Source organism: Mustela putorius, unplaced genomic scaffold, assembly GCF_011764305.1.
Source record: "Mustela putorius furo isolate JIRA1106 unplaced genomic scaffold, ASM1176430v1.1 tig00000228_pilon_pilon_pilon, whole genome shotgun sequence".
Classification (NCBI taxonomy): Eukaryota; Metazoa; Chordata; class Mammalia; order Carnivora; family Mustelidae; genus Mustela; species Mustela putorius.
In genome coordinates this window covers 22304073-22319357 of record NW_025421322.1, presented here as the reverse complement: position 1 = coordinate 22319357, position 15285 = coordinate 22304073, and the positions used below count along the sequence as shown (strand labels likewise).

Here is a 15285-nt window from a genome sequence, read left to right as displayed (position 1 = left end):
ATAGATAATGAACATCGGGCTGGACATCCCTGGGTATGTTACTGGGATACGAAGACAGAGCGCCAGCCAAGAGCGATCACAGTTTGTGACCAGCCCATTCGAAGCTCTGGCCAAAAAGGAGTCTGTACCAGGACAAGAAACTGCAGAAGATCATAGGGTCCACTGGTCCTGTTGGGCAGGGGGAAAATAAGCTTCACTTCTTAAGACTCTGGAGGAAAAGTAAAGCTGAACTGAATAGAGGACGGTTGATAATTAAAGGATCAAGTGGAAAATAATCTCCATCTCTGAAATGTTCACAACAGGAACCAGAAAATGTTGATCAGGAGGCCCAGGTATCCTGTATATACTTTTCTCTGATGTTGGACAATAGTCAAGGCTTTCTTTCAGCTCATTATAGGAAACCCCCCTGCTAACACATCTGGCCTGATATCTGGATAGCTGGAGTGGAAAAACTATCCTCAAAGAGTCTCTGAATAAGGCTGACACCAGGTCTCCTGTGACCAGAGGCTCCATAATGGTTTTGTCATGGCTGCCTACTCTCCCTCCATCCATGTCTTCCTACCGTGGAACGGTCACACCTTCAGTGATAGAAATAACTGGGAAAGCCCTCATCAGGCCTGGGTCCTACCCAGGAAAAGTGGGGATCGCATTTTGCTCAACACAGCCTGGGCTTCTGAATGTTTCTGCTTCCAAATTCCAATCCATCTGTGCTTAAGCATAATATCCCAGAGTCTCTCTGATTTAATGCTTCATTAGAGTTTACTTGGAAAGTAATTTTGATGAAGAAAGAGTAAGTTACAGCTCACTCTTGAACAACCTGGGTTTGAACTGCACTGGTCCACTTACACGTGGGCTTTTTTTCCCCCAATAAATGCAGTACAGTACTACGAATGTATTTTCTCTTCCATATGATTTTCTTAATAAATCATCTTTCTTTAGCCTTCTTTAGTGTAAGAATATAGTATATAATGCATATGATATGCAAAATAGGTGTTCATCAACTATTATGTTATCAGTAAGGCTTCCTTCCAGTCAATGGTAGATAAGTTTTGGGGAGGCAAAAGTCACACACAGATTTTTGCCTGAGTGGGAGGGGGGCCGGTGCCCCTAACTCCGACGTTGCTCGAGGGTGAACTGTATTTTCTTCTCAAAAAGAGTGACCATGAATTGAATGCCTACAATCGATGGTGTGATCTGGTGTAAGGTTCACAAGGCCAGTCTCTTGGACTTTATTGGACTGCTCCATGCCTATTCTTCAAGTTTACTTATCGAGACATGACTACTCTCCAACCATAACAGCATCATCCATTCAGCCACTGTCCCTAAGAATGCTAAGATATGAATCTGTTTTTATATATACAGGTAAGCTCCCCAAATTATACTTGGTATTAATAATGATAAAAGTTTGGTTTTCTAGTTACAGCAAATAGATTATACAGATTATGACTACGATTTCAGAACTGTGTGCCAAGATGCCCTGGGGCACCTCAGCAAACGTACGGGGGCACCATGAACATTTTAAAACCTCAAGAGAAAGAGCAATATTTATTGGGCACCCACTGGACTTCATGTCAGCAAGTAGCTCAAGGTCGCTCATAATCTTAACATTAGATACTGAAATATTTTCTTGATGGTGTCATATACTTACAAATCTGGGGTTCTGGCAGTTTCTATGATGGAAAGCAAGTACCATGGAAAAAAGTCAATGTGGGAAAAAAAAGAGAGGTGGCGATGTCCAATCAGATTCTAAGATATGAAAAATTGGGTACTCCAGGTAGAACCATCCTCATCCCAATAGTGAGTAGTTGTGGTTATATAAGAATAAAATAACAATACCGCTTTCTTCTTTCAATTCATGTGTCTTATTTTTTCACAAGGCTACTGAGTTATTAGTGTATAAACACTTAAGATTTTTGGACCTAATGGATTCATATATGGAATTGTTCAGCATTTCTTTTGGCTTGGGGGTACTATGGAAAAAATTATTGCAACACCACATGTTTCCTGAACCAGGAAGTTTGAGAACCTCTGGACCCTCTGTAGACGGCACCCCCTGGAGGTGTGCAGCTCCCTCTACGCATGTCAGTGTGCCCTGCTGACGTCAGATATGCCTCTTTCTTAACCTCTTCTGATTTTTATCATCATCACAGTGAGTTAGCTCGTTATGGGTTTTATGAAATAGCATTCAATTTTCAGAGAAAATTACATAAAACTTTAAAACATCTCAATAAAGAACAGACCTACTAATAAAAAGAGAATTCTTACCAGGCCTGGAAGTTCACAGCATTTGTCTCTATCGGCCCATGATGGGGAACAGATAATATCAAACATCTGTAACTGGAACTGTAATTTAAAACAAAATTGTCATTCAATAAAAAATAGACACACTCCATCTATAATTATGATTTCATATCCTGTATCACATAATACAACACTCATACATGTGTAACATAACTTTACAGTACATAAAGGCATTCCAGCAATATCAAATTATTTTTGTTCCTCCGACACACAGTGATTCAACATTTTGTCCGTAGTTACTCTGTAGCTAGTCCATCCAGCCTCCAACTTCCCCTTTCACCCCTGCCTAAAGGAGCTTAGCTCCTCTGTTGAAACTTGCCCTGTTCTGCTCTCATGGTCATGACCAGTGTATCTGCGACCCTACAACACTCCATGTATCTCTTCTCTGGCACGTCTCCCACCATACAGTGTGATTATTTATATTAGCTCCTCCTTAGACTGGGAGCTTTTCAAGGGACAGAGAACTACTTCTTCATCTTTGTATCCCCGTCATATGTGGGCGGTAGTAGGGATTCACGAAGTCTTGTCAAGTTCATTCTGACTCCAATCGCTTATGCACACACTCAACAAATTTTTCTTTACTATATAGTGCAAGCCAGATACCACGTCCACCTTTTAGAACATGACAATGAACAAAACCAAAATCCTGCCCTCAAGATCTTACTGGGAACTAGAGCTACCTCATGAGTGCTGTTTACGACATTGTAAGTGTTGTGATAAATTCACAAATAGTACTATCGGACTCTGTGCTGAGTGTATTTTTTTAAAGATTTTATTTATTTATTTGACAAGACAGAGATCACAAGTAGGCAGAGAGGCAGGCAGAGAGAGAGGAGGAAGTAGGCTCCCCCTGGAGCAGAGAGCCCAATGTGGGGCTTGATCCCAGGACCCTGGGATCATGACCTGAGCTGAAGGCAGAGGCTTTAACCCGCTGAGCCACCCAGGCGCCCCTGTATTTTTAGTTAAGCCATTGATCATGCCATCAATATTAGTCTTGTTCTACTCATGTATGTTGGCAAAACTCAACGTACATTTTAAAATACACAGAAACATCACTGTAATATTATTAAGGGCTAACATTAGCTTCATGACCCAGCCATTTCTGACAATATATTTATTCCAATATGATTTTCAAGTATTATGCATGTCACCAATTATTACAAAGCTGGGAGAAGGATGACATTTTTTCATTTTGAATCTAGCACCTTTCTTCAGTGGGTAGTGTTTTCAGCAAGTGCTAGAAACTCTCCAGGTACCTTATTTTCCCCGAAGAAATACAACTCATCCCTGGCAGGGGTCCCATGGATGAAAATGAAAATGCCCAAGTAGAAAGTACTGCAAAATAGTTACTCACAATGCAGGCAGTATCACAGAATAGCCTGCTCTAAATGACAGTAAGGGGAATAAAACCAGGCTTTCTCTTGCAATACATAAGAACTGTGCTTTGTTGCAAATCTCCTTTCCCAAGTGAGTTTTGCAAGATTGATAAAGTAAAGCTTAAGTTTTGAAAGCAGATCTATGGATCAAGGCATCGCAGTTTTTTTGATGGGCTTTTTTTTAAGACAACTATTGGTGTTTGAAGAAATATGTGCATGGCTCGCTGCTCTTTTTTCTCCAGATTAAAGAAAAACTCCAAAAGGGTAGGATCCAAAGGTATGTTGCTCTCTGGAGAGCAACAGTAAAACAAAAATCATGATCATTAAAAAATCCAGTTTTGCTGAGTGAAATAAGTTAAGCAGAGAGAGTCAATTATCCTATGGTTTCACTTATTTGTGGAGCATAACAAATAGCATGGAGGACAAGGGGAGATAGAGAGGAGAAGGGAGTTGGGGGAATTGGAAAGGGAGCTGAACCATGAGAGACTATGGACTCTGAAAAACAATCAGAGGGTTTTGAAGGGGCGGGGGTGAGAGGTCGGGGTACCAGGTGGTGGGTATTAGAGAGGGCACGGATTGCATGGAGCACTGGGTGTGGTGCAAAAATAATTAATACTGTTATGCTGAAAATAAAAAATAAATTTAAAAAATCCAGTTTTTAAGGTTTTTGGACCAAGAAAAAAAATAGGTTTTTCAAATTAAAATAGTTTAAAGGAACACTGATGTTTATGATCAATAGCAACAAAAGTATTTCAAGGACCATGGGGTTAGGAGGCTATGGAGCTAGACCGCCTTGTTAAGCCTCGGATCCTCCACTCACAAGCTAAGTCATTTTGAACAAATTATGTAATGAGCTCAGATCCTAGTTTTCTGCATCTGTAAAATTAGGATAATAATAGCAGCTAGCTCTTTAATAATAGCTATTTATGAGTGTAATAATAGGAGCTATAACAGTAAAATGAGTCAATGTACGAAGATATGTATAACAATGCCTAGAATATAGTTATTATAAACAATAGGTATTATTATTTAAAGATTTTATTTATTTATTTATTTGAGAGAGAGAGCGAGCGAGCAGGGGGAGGAGGACAGGAAGAGGGACAAGCAGACTCTCTGCGGAGCGTAAAGCCCAACACAGGGCTCAATCTCACAATCCGAGATCACAACCTGAACCACGTCTAAAGTTGGATGCTTAACCAACTGAGCCCCCCAGGCACCTCTAAATATTATTTGAATGGAGCAGGTACAGCTCTTCCATTATTGAATTCCTTAAGGTACAGAAGAATATAATACAAAGGCCAGAAGAGTCTAATCTAAATCAAAGCCATGTGTGCTGAGGGCAGAAATAGAACAGTAGTTTGTTTCCACAATGATCCTATCTGTTTAATACTTTGAGAAAAATCTAAGCAAATAAAGACAACAATTGCAGTGGGCATTTGCTGGAAAACTACTATGTGCCAGGCATTGTCTTAAGGCCTTCACCTGTATCATGTCATCTTTAGATCACCACTAAGGGGTATTATAACTAATGCCAACCCCATTCTGCAGATCAGGACCTGGAAAGGAATTGCCTAAGAAAAGTAAGCCCACGTTGAAAGTGGAGTTCTGGTTGGAATTTGAACAACACGTTTCATTTCTCTTTCTTTCTTTCTTTCTTTCTTTCTTTCTTTCTTTCTTTCTTTCTTTCTTTCTCTTTCTTTCTCTCTTTCTTTCTCTCTTTCTCTCTCTCTTTCTTTCTTTCTTTCCTTCCACATTTCATTTTCTTGTGATCCATTTTGAAGTGAAAGGATCTTTGGTCTAATGTTCAAAATGCGGATACCCCAGCCTAACAAACTTTACAATGCCATTTGTCTCAGAGCATTTATTAAATGGGGCCCATTATGACCGTATTGGATACATTCAGTTCAATCTAAGTCATTCATCCATTAAGAAATTCCCCATTTCTGAATAGAGCCCTCAGTGTAAAAGTACTTTATTGAATGGAAAGATGTACGTAAAGGAAAGGACTTCCATTAGCCCCAGTAAGGATCAGGCATTCTTGAATAAACATTCGAATAAACATTCACTACCTAATCACCTATAACCCTATGATGTCTACATACACACCTTTGGCTAAACTTCTGCCCCATTGAACAGAAGTTTGGGATCTTTTGGAGTTCATTTTACTATTCAAGGGGGTAGAATAGCCCACTAAGTGCTGAATGAAGCCAGTACTACTGTTTGAGGAATGCTTGTGGGCTGTCTGCTGTCTTTTCTTTTTTCAAGTTTGATGAAGTCAGCAGTCTTTTGTGTCTGCGTGTGTGAGTACAACAAATTTATTCATAATTGTTTTGCATTTGTAATAGCTTAGATTCCTCAGCCTTTATTTCAGGACTTCTTTCCAAGGCACATTTCTGAGGATTGATTAAAAAAAAAAAACCCTGAATTTTATTCCAAAAGCAATGACATACAAATTTGTAGGGCTATTATGAAAGAAATGGTACAGACATTTCAAAAGATTTTATATTTGAGTGCCTGAAAATGCAAGATGATGTGTTTCAAAATAAACAAGAGTCAGCCCCTTTTACTTCTTGTAATTTCTTTTCTTCTAACTTTATAAAAAAAGCAGAGTCACGCAGCGGAAGCGTGCTGGTCCCATAACTTTATAAAAAAATAGATGTGTGAAAAAGAGGGCGAGAGAAAAGGATGAGAGAAAAAGATGAGACAAAAGGAGAGAAAAGATATGTAAGCCCTCACTTTCACCTTATCTAATGCCTTCCAAGGGAATGCTTAGCCAATTACAAAGGCTCGTTTTTCATTATTGGACATTTTGGTCTGGGTGTAACACAAAAGGCAAGTCATGTGAGGTCAAATGTCAGCACGAAAATAAGATTAAAATATTTCTCATCAGTCGAGTCACTGTGATCTGTGAATGGGCATAAAAATGTAGCCTGATTGCATTTTCCCCTCATTACCACATTTTACCCTCTGATTTTTCTCCAGCATAGCATAACTAACTTGTAGTTTGAGGTCAAGCTATACCAAAAATTATAAAAATATTTAGAGAGATTTACATGGTGCAGGAACACTGGAGAGAGGATGCTGACCACCCTCTACTTTATTTTGCTGTTTAATTTTTACTAACTAAATCTCAAAGCTAAGGTTTATCAAGCACTACCCCTTCCCAGCTAGTGAACATGGTGTTTTTATTTGATCTCAATCAATTTATTGAATTTAAGGGAAACCATAATGGCACTAATTCAATGAGGAGATGAAAATTAATAGCTCTTGTACCCATCGGTACAACAATGGTACCCAATGGTTTCCACTGGTAGTCATTAAAATGTTTCCGTGGAGCCATACTTTGTGGGGGCCGTTTTGATTGCTTTTACTTTCAGGGTCAAAACTGAAATTATGGTGAACCTCTGAACATGTCAGTGAACAGACAGGTCCTAGGCACAGACCAAACTCCCTTCTCTGCTTTACGTTCCTTAATGATCAGCCTGACCAGCGGACGAGAGCTTAGCATAGTAGGCAGATTTCCCTGTGCAAGTCAGATACAGTCTCTTATTTTCCTCACTTTTTGAAAGGGATAGCTCTCTAGCTTCTTCAAGTCTCAGTTTCTGAATCTATAAAGTGGGGGATAATACAAGTATCTCTTCCTATGGTTATTGGAAGATTGAACAAGACAAATAAATAAATGTTGCTACTATTAAAATTTTAAGGATTAAAATATATAATTCATAGGAAAACATGATCATTTTCATATAGTTTAAAAACACTGGTTTCTACAGTATCATTGATTAGTCTACTCTTGATTCCTACATAAAAGCTTAAACTCAGTAAGTTATGTTATTATAAACTCTATAACATAACTTGCAATTGTCTTTCTTTCTGTAACAGAGGACCAGACAAAAGTCAATTGGATAATCATAAAATGGTTAGATTTGAAAAGGGGGAAGAAAGATGCTAAGAACATGATCACATACCAGAAGCTCAAAATATTTCTAGGATTGTCTCTGGCCCCATTATAATTTCACCAGGTATCAGAAAAGGTAGAAGAAACTTCTTAGGAGAAAGAAGAACAGAAAAGAGAAGCACATTCATTAAGTTTCTGCCCTTGTATGTTTTGACGGCTCAATTAAGCCAACTTACTAGTTGAGTCCCACTAAGGACTCTTCACTGTCTATCAAAATCTCACATTACTGAACACAAGTTGTTTTTATTACAAATGTGAACAATTTGGATATTACAGGTTCTGTATCCCCAATCCATTAATCTCTCCTCCACTCAACTTTGGTTTAAAAAGAATCTGTTTTCTTTAAGGACTGTATATTTAGAGTTTTCCCATCATCTGGCATTTTTTTTAACCATTGCTGAATTTTCCAAGGAATGTTGACCTGTAAACTCCTCTTATATGGTAATTACTCCTCCTGAAATAATCCCAAACTTGCACAATACATGCTCCCTTTTGCTCAGTATTGGGGTACAGATATAAATCAAGATTATGTTACCAGTTAGTAACTTCTAAATTGAAAACTGAAGACTGAAGTGTCTCTCTTGTTTTGCACTCAAACAGTTAATAACCCAAGAGAGCAAGTGAGTTTCCAATCACATTCTTGAGATCTAATCTAATATTATCCATTTCAACGTAATCAAATTCTTCAATAAGTGGGCAGACTAAAAATCCGTTTAGCAATCCTTTGTAGACTTCTAGAGTCTAACAAAAGCCACAACTTTTTTCTTAGTAGCCTTACAAAGAACTCTTTAATTATGGACTTCTATAAATTCCCCTTTGTCTACTACTGGCTGGAAGTTATGACAGAGAATGCTCTGTTTAATTGCTTTTCCTTCATGTCACAAAGTAAAGATTTATTACCGGTAGACTTAAAGCCTACAGGCACTTTTGCTTTCAGAAATAAATTCTACGATATTTCATTGGTCATATATTTGGAGTACCATTATTACAAAAAGTATACTTTGAAACATAATTAATATAATTATAAAACTGATTTTAAAATACAAACTATACTTAGGGAAGGTAGGATGTATATAACTAGTCTATTATCAATGCCCTGTATGGAATACAATATATACAAAACAACATTTTAAGAAAAGACAAGATAAAATTTAAACAGATGACATTCTATTTAATTTCCATCAAGTGTTTCTTGAGAACTTGGCCTGTTCCTCTGAATGTATTAGATACTGTGATGTGGGATAGAAGGAGGCAGTAGTAAATGGAGACCATGACCTGACTTCTAATTTAAGGGATTTATACTCTGGCTAGAGAGGTAAAATGTACATATGCAGAAGAGCGAGAAAATAATAGATGGCCACAAATAATCAAGTGTTAAGCATTAGAGGTTTAGAACAGGTTAGGTAGTACTGACAACCTTTAGTAACAGAGAAGGTAGTACTGACAACCTTTAGTAACACCTGCTCTTCATCAAATGCTACAAAGTGTCCCAGATTTTATGTGCCTTATCTCTAAAATAAATAAATAATAATACTACTAAGTGATTTGGCCCCAGAATCTCAAACACCTAGAATCGTTTCTTTCTGACATTGGAGCCTATTCATTCATCCATCGAGGCCGCCATCTATATACGTCCATTTATCCCTACAAGATAATATCCCTAGTTTGCTAATTATGGAGCCTTATAAATTCTGGAGTATGCTATCATAAAAGTCTCTTCTGTGGAGGAGAAGATGGTGTGTTTCTTACTCAGCATGAAATACAAAACATTAAGAGTTGGCAACTCCTCAATATCATGTAAACATTCTTTTGTGTGTGTGTAGTGAAAAAATTTATATTTAAATTTAGCCGCTGGAGTCAGTTTGGTGATCCCAATTTTGTCGGCAACATTCAAAGCATTATAGTCAGGAACCAGTGAAACGTATGCATTCTTCTCTCCACTGGCATTGATCAAGGTGCTGACCTTGGCCACAACAATGTCATAGAGCTTCTTCACAGCCCACTTGACCTAGTACTGGTTGGCTTTAATACATACAATGAAGACAACTCTGTTGTCTTCTATTTTCTTTATGGCTGACTTGGTGGTCAGAGGAAACCTGATAATGGCATAGTGGTCATCAATGGTCAAACTTGTTTCTTCTAGCAGTGCTCTTTCCAGGATACTTGGGCTGTTTGCTGAAAGGCAGCGCCTTGGGTCCTCAGAAGGTAGGTACATGTGGATCTTTTGTGTGTGTGCTGTGTGTGTGTGTGTGTGTGTGTGTGTGTACACCTTTCAATGCCACTTTCTTGGCCTTCAAATCTTTGGCTTTGGCAGGAAAAGGGGCTTCTTTCTTCGTTTTTGGCACCATCCTCTTGAAAGTGTTATAATGTAAACATTCTTAAAAATCCCTTACCATAACTGAAAACAAGACAGCCTTCCATAGCTTTCATACCCTCTCTTTCCAAACATCTAATTCATGGTTCTCCAAAGGTAAGTAGAAATAAAAGCTACATCAGAGCTAAGTGTTAAATTAATTAGCACCTATCTATCAAGGTCTGAAAGCATGAATGATCCCCTGTGTATAAGGATTTCCTTGTATTTTTACCAAAAACAAAAATGCCACTAAATAGTGAAATGTCTCAAAGTACTTCCCTTTCCCACTCTGGGACTGTTTGCTGGTATATAAAGTGAATGGGTCATGCTAGATTAGCGGAATTAGAACTGTGCTCCTTGAAGCTCTCTTAGGGACCTTTGGAGGGTGGGGTAACCTACAGCTCCATGTCCTCTCTCCCATTCCATTAGCATGGGTCTGTTTTAATATTTATATTTAATATTTATTTATTTGACATACTAGAATATTTCATTTGTACAAAGTGATCTCCAGCTTAAAAAGACTCAGAACCATCAAGGCATTCTCTAGTTCCACATAGCTTGCTACTGCTACAGATCTAGAAAGCACAAGACAGTAATAGTGACTCATAATTAACCTGATGATTCTATTACATAGAAATGTTCATTAAAATAGTTGGAATTGCTTACAAGAATAAAATGCCCCCTGGGCTAATTGGTTCTAATTATGGAATGACTCAAATTAGAGAACATTGCTAATTAGCTGTGAACACATGGTGTTAAAACAAAAGCTTGTGTACACTATTCTTTTTTTGTGGGTAATGAGAGAAAAGAATGTGATTCCTTTGCCACTTGGAAGTCTCCTTGTCTTAAATTCTATGTTATATAATGAAAAATGTATTATCTTAGAATGATTTGTTACTTAAATAACTTATGATTAAAGGGTCCACTTCACATTAGCAATAACAAAAATCTAGTTTAAAAATACCCAAACCTAACTCAAATGAGAAACTTACATAAATTTCCTGGGTATACTAATGTATAATGGTCACATATTTTGCATGAATTTATATTTGCTTAGAGTTCTGATTTATTGTTTTGACTCTGTTAGCAGACCTTTTATGCCATAAACAGTTTGATAAGTATTTTACTATTTGCATTTTTAAATGCCTTTAGAAAACAAACTAGTCTAATTCTCAGAGTGTTCTCACTGTAATATATTAGAAGTATACAGCCAAGAACTTTGAATGTATATTTTATTTCACTTAAGGAGGCTGTTATTTATCCAGCCAGCCAACCATCCATCCATCCATCCATCCATCCATCCAACCAGCCATCATCCAATCATCCACCCATCTATCTATGCATCCATTCTCTTACCAAATTTGTCCCTTGGAAAACTCTTTTTTTTCTATAATGACAACACAGCTCCACTTATTTATCTACTTACTGGTGCAGAGTTTCCATTTGGTCCCCTTGATCTGACCATTCTCCCCAGGACTTCAACACCATCCGACGTGATATTAGCTGAAGCATTTATTGCCTTCTCAGCCACATGCTTGCAGTCAATGACCACTTGGACCAAAGTCTTGCTGACAACGATGTGTATCTGGGTAAAAGTAAAGATGCTTTAGGAGATAGGAAGTAGGAGGAAATATTAATCATCCTTATGTGATTGCATGACCCGTCACAAAAAAGCAGACAAGAGAAGGAGATCTGTCACTATGCATTTTGCTACAAGAGAGAGTTTCTACATTTACCGCCACCATGATTGTCCCACAGTCGGGTAGTACGCCTATTTTTATTTACTTCAAACTTTCTTTACAATTACTCTGAAAGGACCCACAATCTAGCCTTCATCTAAAGCAGCAACACCCAGAAAGGAGAGGATTGGCACACCTGCTTATGCCTCTTCTGAATGCACATTAAGATGGACACAAACAAATTAAAATAAAAAACGCTAATGGATTTACCAGCAAAAGTTAGCTGCCAGGTGTTGGCAAGCCGCATTTTGATAATATTTACTTAATTTAAAATGAAAAGAGGAGATCTAGAATCTGAAAGGGAAGGAGGAATGCCTTCTGGTGACTCCAGGTCCAAAAGAACTGAAGTTCTTTGGCTTAACGTGTGGCGCAGTGTTCTCCATGTGAAATTTCCAGAATCTGTGTGTCTAAGATAATATATTCAGGAGTCTACATAGTCTCTGTGAGGATTTGTAAAAATGTGCATTATTCCAGAGTTAAGAGTTGAAGGTAAGTATATTCTAAATGAACCACATTGGAAGCAAGTTATGCCATGAAATTTCAGTGCTTATATATATGTCTCAATTTATGATGGTGTTTGCCTCATGAACATTTCTTTTATGGAAGCCCTTTTTTAGTGAGCTTAAAAGAGTGGAATTAATAGGCAAATAACGATTTCACAATAAGAGAAAGCAAAAAGAGTTACAAATACCTACATAGGGAAAGTAGGCTAGTTCAAAGAAAAAAAAGTACTAGCCAGCAGTTAGGGGAGTTACAGCAGCTAGTACTGCACTTGTATTTGTGAGCAGAGGTCGAATATCAGTGAAATGTCATCTTTCATATTAAAATACTGTTATTTTTAACTTAATTTTTTAAAAGATTTATTTATTTTAGAGAGAGAGTGCATGAGCAGGAGGAGTGGCAGAGGAGGAAGGAGTGGTGTAGCAGACTCCCCACCGAGCGGGAAGTCTGACGTGGGGCTGGATCTCAGGACCCTAAGATCATGACCTGAGCTGAAACCAAGAGTCAGACCCTTAACCAACTGAGCCACCCAGGTGCCCCATTAACTTTATGGGTTTTATTCAATCTTTATTTTTGTTTCATAGTTGCATAGGAACTGAAAGCATAAGGATGTATATCAATTTTTACTTAAAGTTTCATTTATGTTAAATCATGATAAAAATAATTTAAGTCAACAGTAGAAGTTCCTAAGAATTCTTTTTTCTGTGAAGAGGACTTAAATCATTATTCAAGTGGAAAAAGGCTGCTGGAGAAAATCTCCCACATTATTTCCTTCCTACTAACATCTCTCTTACAATCATTCAGAGGGATCTAATTTGACTCTTGTATGCTTCTGAAACTTGGAATACTTTTCATGATGACAAATTACAGGAATTTTCATACTGGGTGTTAGACAACCTCGTATATAAACTTCATGCTTTAAGAACAATTAACCTGTGAGGAGATCATTCAGGTTTTTTTTTTTTTTTTTTCTTGTCAATATCTTTTGCTTTACAACAGGAGACATTGAAACCTTTTCAAAAATATTTTGCTTCTTCAATTGCATTTAAGGATATGTTTATATCATTATCAACTTTTTGGTCTTGGGGCCACACTTCATATCCAAAGTGTAGAAATTAAAGCCAATTGAAAAACGGTAAATCAAATCTGATCTCTATACATCGAATTTGCATCAATATTAGTAGAGCTATTAATGGAGTAGTTTACTACATGATAAACCTTTTCTTTTCGGCTTGTTTGGCTATTTGGTTTTGTCAACAATACTGAAAAGAGTAGAGGAAGGCTTTTTAAAAATCACTTTAAAACACTAGAAGGTTTTTATAAATTTAACACCAGGTTTTTAATGACTCTTACTTTTCAGATCTTTAAGCTTAACATTCACCTAAGACTCATAAATGATTCTTCAGAATGAGAATCACAAGTTTATGTTATGATGGCAATGTGTTTTTTACACTTATGGACTCTCACTTCTCCCTTATAATTTTTCTTGACTACTCTGCAATAGACTCTGCTTAGCCAAGAAAGAATTGTTTCAAGACAAGAGGAAGTTGGTGAGTGAATGACAATATCGCCACAAAGAGATGCTAATGGAACTATTTTGAACCATGAACTAATAAATCTCTGAGTGTACCTAGTGGTTTTAAGACGTTATACTTCTGGTTGTCCAGTCCTATTAAACAACAACAAAATTTTTGTATGTAACTTTTCTTGTGCCCCAAAGATTGGGAATCTTGGTATACAGTTGTTCTTATGCAGGTAGGGTATTCACCCCAGAGTAGCAACCCTATGTGAATTAGATGGACTTGACCATGTTCTATGTCAGGAGACAGAAGCCCAGTTGAAGATTGCTCTGCAACATCCCTTCCTTCACTCGACATGCAGAAGGGAAGGTCAAGTGCAAGGTTTGTGCAGCACGGCCTGCAAATGCTCTATTCTACCTGCAGCCTTGGAGCTTGCTTTACTTAACAGCCCAGAGATCAGTGGGATCATTTGCTAAACACAAAGGAAAGTCTATGTTGGAATGAACCATGACTACTCTAGTGAGGACCAATACTAAGTGTTTCAGAGATATGAAGTCACAAGGAACAGAGTTCTATCACAAATACCAGGTAGAAATAAAAATTACAGTGAGGTTTCACAAAATTCCTCCTCCGAGTTACTTTTAAAATGGTAGTGATGGGTTGTGTGTATATATATATATACACACACATATATGTATATGTATAAATATGTATACATATATGTATGTGTATGTATACATATACATATACAAATATATAAATTTATACATATAGATATGTATAAATAAATATACATATAAATGTGTATAAATATATCAGCACAAACTGTCTTCTACAAACTAACATGACTTGGTTTATTGTGCTTTCATCTGCACTGGTGACAGGGTAGACCAGCAATCCATTCCGCATCACACATAAGGTAGCAAATTAACAACTGTCCTCCTTGTAATGCAGTATCCTCTACTACACTTTTCCTTAAAGTGTAGACCTGGACCACTTCCATCAACATCTCTTGGGGAACCTGGTAAAAATGCACACTTTGTGGTCACATCTTAGAACTACCAATTTGGAAGAAGCCCACAGAGAATTCTTACTCCCACTGAAATATGAAACCCAAAGCTCTTTGGGATTTATTTAACACTTCTCTGTTGCTTGGCCCACAGCAAATAGAATAAAGAATGAACACCTCTGTTACTTTGCACATAGCAAACAGAATAAGGAATATACATATATAAGGGATTACTCACCTTGTGAAAGCTACCGTGGAAAATTTTCCTGATTTCAGGTCCTTCAAAAGTAACCGTTTGAAAATCCCCACTGTAGTCATAGTTGAAATATGTTAAGGTTTTACCACCATCTAATCAAAGGAAAATAAAAACAGTTTAGAAAGTGTTATAATGGGTAAACAATTTTTATAAACTTCAAGACAGAATAGTGCATCCTTTGATTTAAGGCTGTGTTTAGAGCAAAGTGATGATTCAGTAAGGAAATGATCTCTAGTCCTTGGGTTGCTCCAGGCTTTTGGTTGGCCAACTAA

At 37.4% G+C, this 15285-nt stretch overlaps 1 protein-coding gene across 2 annotated transcripts in view; it reads right to left on the bottom strand.

The window, feature by feature from the left end:
• The window catches only part of COL14A1 (collagen type XIV alpha 1 chain), a 218535-nt gene that overhangs the window by 68939 nt on the left and 134311 nt on the right, over nucleotides 1-15285 (bottom strand). For both annotated transcript variants that reach the window (XM_004743496.3, XM_004743494.3), the window contains exons 33-35: nucleotides 14996-15105; nucleotides 11415-11573; nucleotides 2266-2343 (exon numbers count right to left, since the gene is read on the bottom strand). In XM_004743496.3, coding sequence (XP_004743553.2) covers nucleotides 2266-2343; nucleotides 11415-11573; nucleotides 14996-15105 — 347 coding nt within the window. The remainder of the gene's footprint in view (nucleotides 1-2265; nucleotides 2344-11414; nucleotides 11574-14995; nucleotides 15106-15285) is intronic.